The sequence below is a fragment of the Pan troglodytes genome, chromosome 7, assembly GCF_028858775.2.
Source record: "Pan troglodytes isolate AG18354 chromosome 7, NHGRI_mPanTro3-v2.0_pri, whole genome shotgun sequence".
Lineage (NCBI taxonomy): Eukaryota > Metazoa > Chordata > Mammalia > Primates > Hominidae > Pan > Pan troglodytes.
The window spans coordinates 28470392-28488883 of record NC_072405.2 but is presented as its reverse complement, the minus strand read 5'-3'; the positions used below and the strand labels follow the sequence as shown (position 1 = coordinate 28488883).

Sequence of the window (18492 nt, the reverse complement as noted above, 5' to 3'; positions counted from 1 at the left end):
TTGTGGTTCTTTCCCTCAGAATCCTGCTTTTTTTAGTTGATACTCTCCTAATCATTACATTAAGTTATACCCTTGTATAAATAGGCACTAAAAGGTTTCTCCTCTTGGGTAAAACATATGTTTTTAAATAAGGATCTTTCTGAGACAAGTTGTTAATCCAATACAATCACTTCTCATTATTCATAGTTCTGTAGTTATAGTTATACTCTATAAAGTCGCTGCAAACACTGAATTAGTGAATACTGAATCAATGCTCCCGGGAAAACACACACACATACACACACACACACACACACAATTATAATCTTAAATCTTAAATATCATGGTACATCCTATTTTCTTTATAAAAGAGAAAAAGAAGTTCCGAAGTGTTAAGTGATTTGCCCAAGGCCTCTCCACTAACAGGTGCCAGGGTTGGGATTCCAACCCTGTCCAGGGGTCCCAGAGCTGACGCTCCTCTGCCCTTCCTCCTCCCATCCCCTCCTGTAGCCAGGTCTGTGTGAGAGCTGGACATGTCTGTGAAATGTCGTGGTAGCTCAGTGAGTGTTGATTTGGGGGGGTTACATGTCAATCTAAGTGAGTAGGAGAGTTAGCCAATGTGGAAACCATGAACAATGAGGACTAACTGTATAAGGTCAGAATTTAGCTAATTTAGCTAATAGGATAACTTGGGCAGGCACAGTCTTTTAGTAGGTTTTAACCATGCCACTCCAGACACCAGCCTTGGGCATAAGGCTGAACTTCATCATAGTCCCCTGATCCTAGTAGTGGTAAGATGACATCTGTCCTTAGCCCCCATCACCTGTCCTCCTTGACTTTCAGTAGAATTGACATCTGTCCTTAGCCCCTTGAGCTTCAGTGGTAAGATGACATCAGTCCTTAGCCCCCATCACCTGTCCTCTTTGACTTTCAGTGCCAATTGTGCCCACCTTCCTGTATGACATGGAGTTCAAAGAAGTCAACTCTTCTCTGCACCTCGGCCATGCCGGAAGTTCCCCACATGCCCTCGCCTCTCCTGCCTTTTCCACCATCTTCTCCTTCTTCGACAACAACACCGTGGCTGTTGAAGAAAGCATGCCTAGTGGAATAGCATGGATGAATGACACTGCCAGCACCATCCCACCTCCAGCCACTGAAGCCATCTCTGCTCATAAAAACAACTGCTTGCAAGGCACAGAATTCTTGGAGGAAGAGAATACCCGGGTCGGGATTCTGTTTGCTTCAAAGGCTGTGATGCAACTTCTGGTCAACCCATTTGTGGGCCCTCTCACCAACAGGTATCTCACTGGGTGCAGTGCCCTGCAGGGTACACAGGAGTAGGAGGACTAGAAAAGTAGAGAAAGGGGGTTGGAAGGGAAAAAGAAGAAATACTCACTTGTATGGTTCCCCAGGGGAGTCAGCTATTTGGAAAGCTCGTTACTCAAAGAATAACATGTTACTGATGAAATGTTACGGGATCAGATTTTCTTAGTGATATATTCAGTATTGAGTACCAAGAAGAGAACCATGAACAGCAGTGTGCTGTGATGTTATATCAGTGACCTGGAGCATGGCTTGAATGGGAGAAGGGTATGAATGGGACAGTCCTGTTGTAATCTAGAGCACTGGCTTCCCAGGAGTTGTATTTAGGATTATTCTGATATTTTCAAGAGATATACACTCTACCTAGGCTATCCTTTCTGGAAATGAGAATTTTGGCCCTGATCTATTGTCATATCTGCATGTTTGTTTGTTTGCTCATACTCATCCACATGTCCTATTTCATCTCCACACTACATTCAGAGGCATGTTTTACCATACACCCAAATAGCTGCGTTTCTGCTCCCACTTACATTTAAAAATGTAGTCCAAGTATGTGAGTGCCTGTTGGAATTGTATCTTTTTTTTTTCAATTCCCTTTTAGGATTGGATATCATATCCCCATGTTTGCTGGCTTTGTTATCATGTTTCTCTCCACAGTTAGTAAGTAATTTGCTTCCTCTTTTCTTCCCTTCACTGATTACCTTTGATTTTATCAAGTGAATGCGGTGTAGATAGCAGGGTAACCTAGAATGTAATTAGGCATCTGACTAAGCAGACTGGAATATTGGTTTAAATGCTCTGCTGTTTTTGTTATGTGGACTAGAACAGTAGTGACAATTCAGTCTAGTTGGAATTGGTCTATTCTGCTATAGAAGAACAGATATTTTATTCACTTCACTTCAGCTGGACATAATGAGAGCTGTTTGAATATGTATGCTACGGTGTGTGTGTGTGTGTGTGTGTGTGTGTGTGTGTGTGTGTGTGTTATATGCATCCGTAATCCCTTGAGCAAGTTTAATACAAACTTTCCATCTATGAGAAGCAATGATATTATTTTGTTATGCCATGGTAAAGGGCAACTCACAAAAAAATGGAAATTGGACAATAACATCTGGAAAATTCCAAAAAGCCTACTGCTTTTCAGTTAAGGGCTTTAAAGGTTAAGCTTAGAAAAGTAAATTTGCTAAAGAAACAAGAAAGACAAAGACAAATACTCTATCCAGGATCAGCTAAATGTTTCTAATAAAATGGAGATGGGATAAACACAGTACACGAGAAAAGTAAGTCTGGAAATTGATGCTGAGAAGTAAAGGAAGAAGGAATGAAAAGGGTTAGCATTAGCAGGTTAAGGCAGGGGAAGGCAGCCTGTGGATCCAGCCTTGGTTCCCGATGGCCCTGCTGATCCTCTGCTCTCCCACAACACACCTCCTTCTCCCTTGCGTTTTTCTTTTCTTTTCTTTTCTTTTTTAATTATACTTTAAGTTCTAGGGTACATGTGCACAACGTGCAGGTTTGTTACGTATGTATACATGTGCCATGTTGGTGTACTGCACCCATTAACTCATCATTTACATTAGGTATATCTCCTAATGCTATCCCTCCCCTCTCCCCCGACTCCATGACAGGCCCCGGTGTGTGATGTTCCCCTTCCAGTGTCCATGTGTTCTCTGTTCAATTCCCACCTATGAGTGAGAACATGCCTCTCATTTTTCTTATTACCTTTCTGTTCCTTGTCTACTTTCTGTCTTTCTCTTCCTCAACTTTTCTTCTTTCCCAGCACAGAACTTGATTCCTAGCAACCCAATATTTAACAAGAATTTGTTGCATTCTGGGCTGGAAGGCTGCAAAGTGCAAGAACCTGAGATGTGAGGTTCTCTCTGAGAACTACGTCTTGTTTGTGAAATTTTAGTGGACTTAAAGAAAATGAAGAAATTCAAATTAGCACTGTTCATGGAACTTCTAGAAGTTCAGACTATGTTAGACAGCAAATTTAAAAATAATAAGATGCCAGGTGCCCTATTTCATCAAATGAGGCTTAAGATTTATTCCAAACAACTTTATGCAGTGCATGTATAATGCCCAGATGGCCTTAGTCACATAAAGAATGAAAAGACATGATTCCAGCTATCAGAAGTGTATATGATGGTTGCCTGGGGAGACATGAGACACACACTGAGAAGTAAGACAATGCGCTGTGCTAGTGGATCTGAGATGTTTTAGCATGATATCCTTGCCTGATTCTCTGCCAAGAATTCATGTGTTAAAAGCTTTACTTTTAAAGTAAACTGTATATGTTAAGTAATTATTGTTTAACTTATACCAAACTATATATGTTAAATAATTATTATTTCCATAGGATAGCTGTGTTGCTATATGGAGTTGGCCTAATTCTAACCAAAAGAAAATACATTTGATGTTTAGGGTATCCTTGTCCAGTGTTCTAAAAAATACTTAAAAGAGATTGTTGATGCCCGTTACTACCCTTAACCCCTCCACCCCCCAACTAGGAGCCATGCCTAATGTAATCAAGAGTGAAATGGTGGCCCATGTAAAGGGTCCAAAGGGAAAAAAATAATTGCTTTGGTCTTCCTAAATAGAATGACCAACTCTCCTGGTTTGCCTAGAATTGAGGGGTGTCTTAGTCCATTTAGCATTGCTATAAAGGAATACCTGAGGCTGGGTCATTTATATTAGAAAGAGGTTTGTTGGCTCATGGTTCTGCAGGCTCTACAAGAAGCATGACACCAGCATCTGCTTCTGGTGCGGGCCTCAGGGAGCTTCCACTCATGGTGGAAGGTGAAGGGGAGCTGGCTGTGCAGAGATGAGAGAGGAAGCAAGAGAGAGGAGAGGGAGGTGCCAGCCTTTTTTTAACCAGCAGCTCTTGAGAGAACTGTAGAGTGAGAACTCACTCACCACCAAAGGAAGACATTAAAGTATTCATGAGCGATCCTTCCCCATAACCCAAACACCTTCCACTGGGCCCCATCTCCAACACTGGGGATCAAATTTCAACATGAGATTTGGTGGGGACAAACCACCCATGTCCACACTGTAGTGAGGGGCTTCCCAGGATGTAAGACTTCCTGTTTTTGTGGGGTATTTTGAGTTTCAGTTTTAAAAACAAGGAAGTTCTGGGCAGACCAAGATGAGTGGGTCACTCTATTCTCAAAGGACATTGGGAGAGTAGACAGAAAAGACTGGAAATAACAAAGTCTGAGAAAAGATGCTGGTGGCCAGGAAAGAAGACACCAAGAATGTGCATCTTTGGGAGACAAGGAGAAGTTCAGTGTGATCATGTCTGCCGGGAAGTAATGGGAGAAGATTAAAAACACAACCAAAGACATCTGTAATGAATGGGCAAAGGGATTACAATTCTTCTGATTCAGACACTTCGAGGAGATTATTCTTACCCTAGGAGACATTATTCTGGAATTGGAGGTGAGACATGTCTGGACTTAACTACCCTGACCACCAGCACCCTCTGATTTAGTTTTGTGTTGCGGGAAGTCAGGGACCCTGAATGGAAGGACCTGCTGAAGCCATGACAGAAGAACATAAATCATGAAGATTTCATGGATATTTATTAGTTCCCCAAATTAATACTTTTATAATTTCTCACACCTGTCTTTACTGCAGTCTCTGAACATAAAATTGTGAAGATTTCATGGACATTTATCACTTCCCCAATTATCAATACTCTTATAATTTCCTATGCCTGTCTTTACTTTAATCTCTTAATCCCATCATCTTCGTAAACTGAGGATGTATGTCGACTCAGGACCCTGTGAGGATTGCGTTAACTGCACAAATTGTTCGTTAAGCGTGTGTGTTTGAACAATATGAGATCTCGGCACCTTGAAAAAAGAATAGGATAATGGAGATGTTCAGGGAACAAGGGAGATAACCATTAGGTCTGACTGCCTGGGAGCCTGGCAGGACGGAGCCATATTTCTCTTATTGTTTTGGATGACATATTCCTGTTGGTTCTCAGTTTCCTGGGTGTCCATCTTCAACAGACTGACTCTCTTCGAGGACAATAACTAGATGTTATTTTTATTTTGCATTTGCTACAGAGTCTAGCAGAGCTGCGCATTCAGTATAATTTAATACATGCTGATTTTGTCTGGTTAAAAGATCGTTCAATATAAGATATAAAAAAGGATCTGATTGTATCACAAGATATTATTTTCTACCCGATTCCTATAATCCTCGAAGCACCTACTTACTGTCACTGTACTCCAGATGATCCTGTGGGACCCAGCAATGGTAAAGACCAGATCTGGGTGTTGCACATGGACGATCCAGGAGTATGATCTAAGAACCAGTTTCCAGCCTAGGACACTGAGCTTCATGGACATCCCTCATTTCAGTGGACAGAACGTTGGGCTCTTGGCAAGAGATGTGCAGACTCAGCCTTCCATCTGCTGTGTGGTGACTTGGTTTATACTTCTGTGGTTTCTCAGTTTTCTTGCCATTTAAAAAGCAAAACTGAGGAGTGGGAGATAGAAAAGACAACTCAAAAAACAGGGAACAGTCATCATGCTTTATTAAAAACATATGCATCATGACTCATATCTGCAGTATCACGGGCATGTTCTCTGGCGGCTGGGGAAGCAAAGGCAATTTGCTAACTGCAGTTATCTTGCTATTCTCTCTGCCCAGTGTTTGCTTTTTCTGGGACCTATACTCTACTCTTTGTGGCCCGAACCCTTCAAGGCATTGGATCTTCATTTTCGTCTGTTGCAGGTAACACTGGCAACTCATCATGCACACACACATGCAGGCATGCACACACACACATCTCTTACTACCTCAGATCCTATATTTACATGGAGAAATTAAGGAAAATGTCACCTGGATAGGTAGAAATTGTGATTCAGAAATAAGGGAATTGGGCTGGGCACAGTGGCTCACACCTGTAACCCCTGCACTTTGGGAGGCCAAGGCAGGAGGATAGCTTGAATCTAGGAGTCTGAGACCAACCCGGGCAACATGGGCAACATAGTGAGAGCCCTATTTCTATTAAAAAAAAGAGAGAATAAGTTAGCCAGGCATGGTGGTGTGCACCTGTGGTCCCAGCTACTTGGGAGGCTAAAGTGGGAGGACGGCTTGAGCCTGGGTGGTCAAGGCTGCAGTGAGCCATGATTGTGCCTCTGCACTTCAGCCTGGGTGACAGAGCTAGACCCTAACTCAAAAAAAAAAAAAAAAAAGGAAAGAAAGAAAGGAATTACAGAGTTTCTAACAGGGTCCATAGATCTCTGAGCCTGACATAACTTCCTCTGCTAATATTCAGATGCAGCTAGCTCAGGTCAGAGCAAGCCTCCAGTGAAGCCATGAAGAAGGGCAGGCTTTTATTTAGTGCCACTCAATGGTCCTTTGTCTGTCCCCCTCTTAGTACTTTATAGGAATAATCATGTTAATACTACTGGTAACACCAGCACAGTTTTCAAAGTGCTGGTGAATACAATATCTAATGCAATCCTATGAAGTTGGAATTTTATGCCATTTTACCCATGGCTATGAAGGCCAGAGAGTCCAGCTGCCGTACAGCACCAGCCCACACTTTCTTCCAGGTCTCCAGTGCTTTCCTGCTCTTCCCTGGGCACCCCTGTTAAATAGAATGGTCTCTGTGTGCCTAGATTTTCCTTTCCCTGATCTGCTCTGTAACCCCTCATTTTGGGAAACGTGCTAGGAAATGATAAAATGTTATGAAACGTGGTATAATCAGACAATGGATTTTCTATGTTATCCTTCCCAGAGGTCTTGCACTATCAACAATATTCTGAACAGGAGTGGACAATGTGGGGGCTTGGGGGACTAGGGAGGGTAGTACTTGAAAAATACTATGGGTTAAGTTTTGCAAAACCCCTCAAACTGAAACTCTAGCTAAGATTGTCACTGAAGAGATAACAGGGTGGGACCAAGGGCTCTGAGAGGCGGATAGAAGCCCCCCAGGGGGCCAGCTGCATCTGTAACTCTCTGCGCAGGTCTTGGAATGCTGGCCAGTGTCTACACTGACGACCATGAGAGAGGAAGAGCCATGGGAACTGCTCTGGGGGGCCTGGCCTTGGGGTTGCTGGGTAAGTGGCACCAGCTGGAGCTCTGGGTTCGGGAGGGTGGGACTCTAGGAAGCAGGTGTTCCCGAGGTGTAGAAGACGAGTATTTTCCTTCCCTTGTTGGCCTCATCTTATTTCAACTCCTTTAGAAATATCACTGAGAAAAGGTTAAATTTCCTTCTCCTTAAGAAGCTGGGAAACACATAAACGTCGGAGAAAGGTCCGGAAGCCCAGCCTGTTGGAGGAAGTGAGCCTCCCCGATTTAGAGGCCACTGCTTGGCCTCGGTTCCCATGCACACAGCACCAGAGCATGGCTGCTGCCAGATGCTCTGCTAAATCTGTTACACGCATAATCTCTTTTATTCCTCACCACCAGGAATGAAAGGAGGAATGATTTTCCCCATTATAGAGATGAAAATAAGAATGGCGAAAACACTACCCAAGATCACACAGCTAGGAAACGCCACAGCCAGGATACAGACTCCGATTTTCTGGGCTTGGAAACCCAAGCTCCAAACGATAAAATTACCCTTTCTTTGAGGCTCTTCCCTCATACAACTTAATTGACAAGCTACATGCTTTCACTTATTACATGCCAAGCACAGTGCCAGTACTGTAGGGTGGGAAGCCCCAGGCATAGTTCCTGCCCTCTAGGAGCTTACAAGCTCATCGAAAACAAAACACCTGAAATTTCTTCCCTGGCCTATGCCCCACCCTCTAGCCCCATGGGAAGCAGAGGAAACAGAATCCCTGTTATTTGTTAGTATCCATCAACCCAAATGCCCAAGCTAAACCCTGTGCATCTTGAAATCCTTTATCATGTCCCAAATGAATAAGCTCCCAAATGAACAAGCTTGTTAGATCCTCAACAGCCACTCCTGGCTCCTTGTCACTTCTGGGTTAGAATCTGGCAGCATCCTCCCTCTTGTGTACTTCCTCCTTCCACCACGATGCTGCCTGAACAATCTTCCTGAGCCCAGAGCAGGTGGTGTTTCTCACCTGATGTTTCTCCATAGGCCGCAAGGCCAAGTACATGACTCATCTGCATATACAAGGTTCCTGCATATGCAAGGCTCTACTTTTCTCCTCGCAAATATTCATACTCTGCTAACGCCCGCTTTCTTCTTTTTCTTCTCCAACTACACACTCTTTTCTGACACCTCTGTGTTCTTCACACAAGCTTCTTCCCCTCCAGATACTCTACACTTGGCAAAGCCCTCGTGGCTGCCTAAACTTCCTGAGACATTGACTGTGCTTTCATTGCATGCAACATTTTACTGTCAAACTTTCACCATGCTTTAATTATTTGTGTCCCTCCCTACACACACATACACACACATGCACGCACACACACACACACATAACACTTCCTCCACTAGAAAGTGGGCTTGATGGGGACAGGGATCATGTCTCCATCTCTGAATTCCTAGAGCCTCAGGTGGAGCTTAGCCCCTAGCAGGCCTTCTGCAAATGCTCACGGGGTAAATATGGATAATTCTCACTGCAAAGGACTCACCCTTACCTCTGGAATCTGTGTCTCCTTTGCCTCTCCAGTGGGAGCTCCCTTTGGAAGTGTAATGTACGAGTTTGTTGGGAAGTCTGCACCCTTCCTCATCCTGGCCTTCCTGGCACTACTGGATGGAGGTAAGTCACCATCAGAGCCTCCAGCAGGTGACAGCCCAGGTCAGGTTGGGAATGCATTATGTTGTAGTGTCAGTCTTCACTAAGAATGGGCGGTTTGGACATGTTTTGATGGATCAAGGACTGCCCCATTGTAGAAAAGAAAGAAGAAACTCAGGGAGTTAAATTTATGCATAATAGGGTGGTAGCACTACAGCTGTTATTGGAGCCCCCAGCTAATCAGTAGACACGCTGAACTGTCTCACCTTCTTTGTTTCTTAGCACTCCAGCTTTGCATCCTACAGCCTTCCAAAGTCTCTCCTGAGGTAAGCAGACACAAAGCTCCATTTCTAACAGTTGTACAGGATGGCTGAATGCAGGAACCCAGGCATGCCTGCCAAACCATAAGAAGAAAAGTGAAGAGGAATAGGGTCAGCGAAAGTGAGAACTGTGTTTGGATTCCAGGATAGGGTTACATTTCAGGTAGTGTGGGGGATAGTGACGTATTTGGCTTGATGTTGGACAAAGATGGTGGAAGAGCCTTGTGCATAATCAAAGAAGCCATAGAGAATCTATCTATCTATCTATCTATATATATTTGACACATATATGGGGTGTGTATATATATATTCATGTATATCTGGAGATCTCCATATATATATATATGTGCACACACACGTGTAACTATAGCTAGGAGATAATGACATTGGGGACTGAGTATTCGGAGCCGTAACATCATCTCAGAGATGAAGGCTGTGGGGGCCACCTAGACAACATCTTCTGCAATAAAAGACATCCTCTGTGAATATCCCTAACTGTCATTCTGTCACAGTTAATAAATATCAGAGTTGGTACTTGTTTGACTCTAAGCCAAAAACGGCTCTGGAAAATCCATATCCCACCACGAAGGAAAAAAAGTAAGAAAGTGCATCAAGTGTAAAAATGTTTGATCTAAAGGCCTTGACTTTGCATTCCACAGTTTGTCAAGGTATTCCGGAAGTCATGACACTAACACCTCATCATTCTTCAGGGCTTTTCACGCACCAGGAGCTCAGCTTAGTGCGCCATCTATGCTGCATCTTACACATTCCATGAAATAAGTACAATTTTTAGCCTCACTCTACAGATAATGAAATCGAGGGTGAACAGAGAAGCATCTGAAAGAATTTGAAACTATGACATAATCAATACTTTTAGAGTGCCAATTCCCCCAGAGCAACTAGGAGCCTCCCGCAGTCTCCTGAGATGCTCTGCTCTTTACAGACTGGCTTTAGGAGTAGGATGTCTGGGTCCTGGAGAGGGAAGTCATAACCACCACCCATCCAGGACTCCTCAGGGCAAGGAGCACCAAATACCCTCTGCACAGGCTCCCAGGCCTGGCATATGCTTGGGCCCAGCACCCCTCCAGCCCTGGCCCAGGCATAGGGACACTCATCCAGGTGGTTCAGCCACTGTTTATTATTAACTGTGCAGCAGTGGTGAATTACTCAGCAAGTAAATCCAGCTTGAGATTCCAGGAAAGTGAGGCACCCATAAATATCTACTTTTTTGAGACGGAGTCTTGCTCTGTCACCCAGGCTGGAGTACAGTGGGGCAATCTCGGCTCACTGCAACCTCTGCCTCCTGGGTTCAAATGATTCTCCTGTGTCAGCCTCCCAAGTAGCTGGGATTACAAGCACACGCCACCATGCCCAGCTAATTTTTATGTTTTTAGTAGAGACAGGATTTCACCATGTTGGCCAGGCTGGTCTCGAGCTCCTGAGCTCAAGTGATCCATCCGCCTCAGCCTCCCAAAGTGCTGGGATTGTAGGTATGAGCCACCGCACCCAGCCCATTCTCTTTCTAACAAATATACATTATTATTATTATTACTAATGTGTTGAGCCAGTTGACAGTAGATTGATTGTATCATTCCCTTACCCCTTGATACTTTAGAGCATTTTCCCTAAGAACAGGATTATTTCTTTATGTAATGTCAATGGAGCTATCAAATTCAGGAAATTTAACATGGATATAATACTTTAGTCTAATTTGCCGTGCCTACTCTGATTGTGTCAATTATTCCGATAATGTCTTCCATGGAAGTCTTTTTTTCTCTAATGCAGAGCCCAGTCCATGACTGTGTAAGACATTTATGCATCACACCTCTCTAGCCTCTTTCAATCTGGAAAAGTTCTCAGCCTTTATCTTTCATGACATTGACATTCGTGACAATTATCTATAGGGTATTCCTAAATTTGGTTTGTCTGATGTTTCTTCATGATAACCGTAGCCTTCTGAGTTTCATGTCTGGAGGTATTTAATGCCCGTCGCCTCTCAGTGGTGATGTCCATTTTGATCACTGGGTCAAGGTGTTGTCTGGGTCTCTTGTGTAGTAATTACTTCTTCACCTTGTAACTAATACATAACCTGTGGGAGATGTTGTAAAGTCATATAAATCTTCTACTCCTCCTTAAATTTCCTTTCTGCCTAGATTTGTTATCCATTGATGATTCTTGACTGACCCAATCTTTACTATAATGTTTACAAAATACTGGTTTTTCTAGTTCACCAATTCATCCAAATCATCAACTGGCACTTTGCTGTAAGGAATAGCCATTCCTCCAAGGCAGGCGGATCACTTGAGACCAGGAGTTTGAGACCAGCCTGGCCAACATGGCAAAACCCTGTCTCTGCTAAAAGTACAAAAAAATTAGCTGGGCATGGTGGTGCACACCGTAATCCCAGCTACTCAGGAGGCTGAGGCAATAGAATCCCTTGAACCTAGGAGGTGAAGGTTGCAGTAAGCCACTGCACTCCAGCCTGGGTGACAAAGTAAGACTCTGTCTCAAAAAAAATACTCTAAAAAACAAAAAAGCAATAGCCATTCCTTTCTTACTCTCTTTATATGTATATATTTATAAATATTTATACCTAATAGGTATATAATAATTTTATGTACATGTGATTATGTTCACAAAAAACTTAAAAAACATTTATTTATCTGATATTATCAGTGTAGAATCATGGAGTCCTATTTTTGTAGTTCATCACTCTATTTATTTACTTGTTTAATTTTTTTTTGGAGACAGGGCCTCTTTCTGTGACTGAGGCTGGAGTGTAGAGGTGTGATCATGGCTCACTGTAGCCTCCAACTCTTGGGTTCAAGTGACCCTCTTGCCTCAGCTTCTTGAGTAGCTGAGACTACACAGCCATGCCACCACACCCAGCTTAACTTTTTATAGAGACGGGGTCTGCCTGTATTGCCCAGGCTGGCCTTGAACTCCTGGCCTCCCGTCCTTAATTATTTTGATGCTCAAATTGTCCTAGATTTGACAAGTCAAAGCCCATTAACTGGTTGCTGTGTCATTTTAACATACCTTCATTGTTTTTTGAGTAATGTTTTACTTTTTGATACAAAAATATGTCCTACGTTCATCTTGTACTTTCCCTGCCTCAGCCCTGAATTCATTTCCCCAAGGAGCCCAGGTTCTTGTTAGTAGGGAATGGTGTTTAGAAACCAAACTATGGGGCCGGGCGGGGTGGTTCACGCCTGTAATCCCAGCAGTTTGGGAGGCCGAGGCAGGCGGATCATGAGGTCAGGAGATTGAGACCATCCTGGCTAACACAGTGAAATCCCGTCTCTACTAAAAATACAAAAAAATGAGCCAGGCGTGGCGGTGGGTGCCTGTAGTCCCAGCTACTCAGGAGGCTGAGGCAGGAGAATGGCATGAACCCGGGAGGAGGAGCTTGCACTGAGCCAAGATCATGCCACTGCACTCCAGTCTGGGCTACAGAGCAAGACTCTGTCTCAAAAAAACAAACAAACAAAAAAACCCAAAAAAAACAAAAAAACTATGGGGACTCAATGTGCTCTTTGCCATTGGGGTCACCTTGTTTCCCTGCCGTCTTGATGACAGAGCTAATACACACACACGAGTTTGTACTGAGACCTCCACTTCCAGCCCAACTCCACGGGATTTTTCCCTGCTTGCCCCATTCCATACATGTATTCTTCTTCTTTCAAAGTAAGAAATTTGTGTCCCCCTATTATACAAATAGGTGAAACACCTATTATACAAATAGCTGAAACACCTATTATACAAATAGGTGAAATACCTATTATACAAATAGATAAAAAAATTTACTTACTTGTATAATTCTATAATACTTACCCATGCCATTACAAAAAACAAAGCTACCGAGAAATATTCAAGACTTTTTCAGTTCTTTTTCCCTTAGACTTAATGAATATAGCCAAATACTGTATCTAGAAATTACCGTACTTCCATTAGTTCTTTTTTCCACCTTTAGTGTGATTATATAATGTGTGATACATTTGAAATTCATTTGCATCCATTTGTGGGTTTTTTTTTTTTTTTTTTTTGGCATTTAGTTTTAGTTTTTTTTCTCCATTCTGGCTAATTATCTTAGTCTGTTCAAGCTGCCAGAACAAAATACTACAGATTGGGTAGCTTAAACAACACATATTTATTTTCTCACGACTCTGGAGGCTGAACGTCCATGGTCAAGGTACTGTTGAGGGTTGGTTTCTGGTGAGGCCTCTCTTCCTGGCTTGCAGACAGCCACCTTCTCAGTGTGTCCTCACATGGCCTTTACTCAGTGTGCATGCACAGAGGAAGAGAGCCCTGATGTCCCTTCCTCTTTTTATAAGGAAAACAGTTTTTCAGATTAGAGCCCCACTCTTATGACCTCATTTAACCTTAATTACCTCCCTGAAGATACTGTCTCCAAACACAGTCATATTAGGTTGGGACTTCAACATACTAATTTGACTAAGGTGGGGGGACTCCATTCAGCTCATAACACTAAAATAATTATTTTTTAATATATAGGACATTACCACCTAAAAGTCAAAATGATTCAAAAAGGTGTACTCAGAAAGTGTCAATCCCTCCAGTCTTTCTAACCCTCCCCCTCTCCCATCCCTACCACTCGTAGGTAACCAATTTTAATGCCTTCTGGTTTGTCTTTCCTGTGTCTTAGTGTTTTTTCCTCAAAATAAATCGCTTATGTGTTTTCTTATTTTTCTCTTTTCTATTACATGAAAGGCAGCACACTATGTATTCCTTTTTTTGCGTTCTCCTTTCTTTCTCAATAATATGTCCTGAAAATTACTCTACTAGTTCACAGAATCTTTCCTTATTATTTTCCACCTGTGTGGTATATATATATATATATATACACACACACACACCCAATTGTGTGTGTGTACACAATGGTACACAATAGTGTGTGCGCCATATTTTATTCCATCTCCTATGTTTAGGTAGTTTGCAGTATTTTATAGTTATAAATAGTGCTGTAATTTGCATGACTGCATGTTTATAATGTTGGCATTAATCTTTAGAGTCAATTGCTAGAAGTGGGACTGTTGGGTCAAAGGGTTTATTGTACTTTTAAATGTATATTTTAATGATTTACATCAGTTTCTTTACTTCGAATAATAATTGGGTAAGCGAATGATCTTTTTAGTTTTAGGATCTCTAAATTTATCAATCCACTATTGTGTGTATGCAGAGAGGGTTATCATACCAAAATGATCCAATCTATTACAAGATAGAATGTAGTAAACACCATGAAGGATTAGGACATAGTGTTCAGGATGTTTGGAAGAGAGAGAAGCCCCAGCTACTGAGTCAGGGAGCACTCTGGAAAAGAAGGAGCCATTTAAGCTTGACTTTAAAGAGTGGGTGGAACATGGAACTATGGAGAAGCTCAGAACGTGTAGTTTAGGCAAAGGCAATAATGATGGCTGAGGCACTGCTGGGATGCATGGAAAGAGGGTGGGGTGACCAAGTTTAGATGAGAGTGTGTCCTGATGAGAGTGGGTCCTGGATGTTTAGGCTGTATTTTAACCCTGCTTCTTCTACCTTAGTTCAGTGTGGCTCAACATGATCAGAATGAAGAATTCAGAAAGCTTGAGAGGCTTTCTGAGTTATGGCTTCTGTGCTTGCTTTTGGGATTCGGTGCTCTGCCTGTGGTTCTCCCAGGACAAATATTAGTACCAGGGAGATCTAGTGGAAACCAGGAGTCCAGACATCTATTGTCCAACCCTGACCTTGCTACCAATCCACTCTGACCTTGTTGATGGTCACGTGAAGTCAGGAATCATGGCTGGAATATGTTGCTTCTCTATCTGTGACTATTACAGTGCCTACCTTGCACACAGGAGGGGTCCTGCCTCCAGCTTCCTCTGTGGCATCAGACAAGTCACTTTCTCTCCCTGTACTGGGGTTCCTGGTCTCTGCAGTAAAGGAGCTGCTGTAGATGGTCTCTAAGCCCATAATTGTACTTTCTCAGATTCTGTGAAAATGGGAGAGATGTATGCACTGTACAAATGGATATTTTTTGTTATCCATGTTCTCAGAGTGCCAAGGGGACTCCGCTCTTTATGCTTCTCAAAGACCCTTACATCCTGGTGGCTGCAGGTAAGCTGGCGATGACCTCCCATTGGGCGGGGAGTGTCTGGGCTTCAAGCAGCCACGGCTGCTCACAGAATGGTCTCCCCAGGGTCCATCTGCTTTGCCAACATGGGAGTGGCCATCCTGGAGCCCACACTGCCCATCTGGATGATGCAGACCATGTGCTCCCCCAAGTGGCAGCTGGGTAAGTGACCTCAGCCCCCCCGCTCAGGGCCTGGCAGGAGGAGGTTGGTGCCATGAGTCCTTTCGTTCAGTGTCACACAGGGACAACATGCTTCCTTTGTAGAATGACCTCCCACGTCCACACCCATGAATCAAGCCCAAGCGGGTGTGTGGTGCCTCAGAGAAGCAGCCTGAGAAAGGGGAGGGTGGGAGAGGATGAAAGGGGCTATGGAGAGGTCACATACCTAGCTGTGTAGTAGGATGATTAATGATTTCCAGTCCAAAGATTCAGGTTTTGGTTTCAGCTTCTTTGATTTTCTGTGAAAACTTGTGCAGATGCCTTGAACCCTCTGAGCATCACTTTTCTCATTGCTAAAATGAGCATCAAAATACTATCTAGCTCAAGAGAAATTGGATGAATAAATGACATATGAGGTGAAAATGCTTTGTACCCTGTACAATATTAATGTGCACTATTACCACCCACCTTCTTCTCCCTTCAGCTCCTCATCCTCAACACTACCCTTTGGTTATCTTTTTTACCTCTAAAAAGGGTTGTATGTAGCACTCACTTAGGAAAAGCTATTGGCCCAGGAGAGAGGGCTCCAGCTTCCTTTGTTCATGCAGCAACTTAGAGAGGAGCTTGGAGAGGAGGAACTAGCCCTTCCCAGGAGCACTGAGGAAAGAGGACAGGGAAGGCTACGTGCAAATTGCTCCATCACTGCAGGGAGGAGAGGCTTACGGGGCCAGAGGGGAAGCTGATAAGAACATGATATAGTTCAGCATGCAATAAAAAGCACTAAATCTAATTTTGGGGGGACAATTCTAAGCAAGACTCCCAGCTGCACTCCTAGTGCCAAATTGAATTTTTATGGGTTGCAAGTGCTTTTGACCATGACGATTAATTGAGTTAGTCGGTATTCAGTGCAGATAATTCATCACCTGCCCTAAGGCTCTGGCCACTCAGGGTCTCGATACTAGTGAGCAGCTACAACACAGAGTAGCTCCTCCCCAGCAGCCTAGGGACCATTCTCAGTTGCCAGTTACCAATTACTCAGTTACCAGTCACTCAGTTACCACCATCTTTTACAGCTTCCTCAATGCTATCTGGTCTGTAAAGTCTGACATCAAAGGTTGTCCAACAACTACATCAGAATCACCTAGAGAGCTTGTTAAAACTCTGATTGCTGGGGGACAGCAATTCAGTCAAAACAAGTTTTCATCCCTAGTAATTTTGCAGGTGATTCTAATATAGCTGGTCAGTGATCACACCTAGAAAATCGCTGCTGTACATGAAGAGCACGCCTCAAGGGTGTTGGGAGCAACAAAGGAGTCCATGCTTTTGAAAGTAACGTGTAGCCTGCCTGTGAGTGCTTGCTATGTGGCCCACCATATGCTAGGTAGCATCACCAAGGGGAGGAAATAGCCCAGGTCCACCTGGGTTTGAATCCTGACCACGTCACTTACTGATTGTGACCTTGGATAAGTTATTTAACCCGTTTGACCTCTGATATGGTGTGAATGTGTCCCCCAAAATTTATATGTTGCAAATTGAATCACCAATGCAACAGTCTTGAGAAGTGGGACCTTTGAGAAATGATGAGATCGTGGGAGCACCCTCATGAATTGATTAAGGCCATTATCATGGGAGTGAGTTTGTTACAATAAAAGGGGAGTTCAGCTCCCTTTACCTCTCTTTCATGTGTGCTCTCTCTCCATGTGACCCCCTTTGGCCATGTTATGATCCAGCAACCAGGCACTCCCCAGATGGCCAAACAGGTGCTAGAGGCTTGCCCTCGAACTTCTTAGCCTCCAGAACCCTGAGCCAAATAAATCTCTTTTCTTGATAAATCATGCACTCTGGTATTCTGTTATATTATAGCAGCAGAAAATGGACTAAGACAGAAATGGGTACTGAGCAACAGGGCTGCTGCTATAACAAATACTTGAAAATATGGAAGCAGCTTTGGAACTGGAAAATTGGTAGAGGCTGGAATAATTTGGAGGAGCAGGCTAGAAAGAGCCTGTATTGCTGTGGTTAAGGCATTAAGGGTGATTCTGGTGAGGGCTCAGAAGAAGAGGAGAGCTATAGAGAAAGTCTGAATCTTTTTAGACATTGGTTAAGAGGTTGTGACCAGAATGTTGATAGAAATATGGACAGTGAAGGTCATTCTGATGAGGTCTCAGACAGAAATGAGGAAAAAGGTATTGGACACTAGAGTAAAGGCCATCCTTGTTATACAGTTACAAAAAACTTGGCAGACTTGTGTCCATAACCTAGGACTTTATGGAATGAAGAACTTAGAGGCAATAAACTAGGATATCTGGCAGAAGAAATATCTAAGCAGCAAAGCTTCAGGTTGCTTTGTGGTTGTTTTAACTGCATATATAGTGACATGTGAAAGCAAAGAAATGACTTAAAGGTGAAATTTATGGTTAAAAGAGAAGCAAAGCAGAAAGACTTGGAAAATTTGCTGCCTGGCCTTGGAAAGAAGGAAAAGGCATCTTAGGAGAGCACACCAAGAGTGTGGCCAAGCAACCTAAAGTGATTAGTGTGGATAAAAGGGAGCCAGGCACCATTTATTAAGACTGTGGGAGAAAGACCCCAAAGGCATTTTAGAGACCTTTGAAGCTATGCGTCCCATTACTGGCCCAGAGATATAGGAGGGCAGACTGGTTTGGGAATAAGCCTGGGGCACCCTCCATGGGCTCACTGCCCAGAACCACCTTGGGACTCTGCTCTCTGCGTTTCAGTGCAGTGCCCCTCAACTGTGCCAGCCATGGCTCAGGTGGGCCCAGATGTGGCCTGGCCTCCCACTCTGGAGGGTGCAAGTGGTAAGCCTTGGTGGTGTCTATATGGTGCAAATTTTGCATGTGCGCAGAATGCAAGAGCTATGGGTGCATGACTTCTTCCACCTAAATTTCAA

General features: G+C 43.4%; 1 protein-coding gene across 1 annotated transcript in view; it reads left to right on the top strand.

Annotated features, from left to right (window-relative positions):
• SLC18A1 (solute carrier family 18 member A1) overlaps nt 1-18492 on the top strand; it is a 38690-nt gene that overhangs the window by 3037 nt on the left and 17161 nt on the right. Inside the window, exons 3-10 of the mRNA XM_024345076.3 lie at nt 914-1277; nt 1904-1962; nt 5965-6048; nt 7290-7382; nt 8913-9002; nt 9261-9304; nt 15349-15409; nt 15492-15587. Of these exons, the coding sequence (XP_024200844.2) occupies nt 914-1277; nt 1904-1962; nt 5965-6048; nt 7290-7382; nt 8913-9002; nt 9261-9304; nt 15349-15409; nt 15492-15587 (891 nt within the window). The remainder of the gene's footprint in view (nt 1-913; nt 1278-1903; nt 1963-5964; nt 6049-7289; nt 7383-8912; nt 9003-9260; nt 9305-15348; nt 15410-15491; nt 15588-18492) is intronic.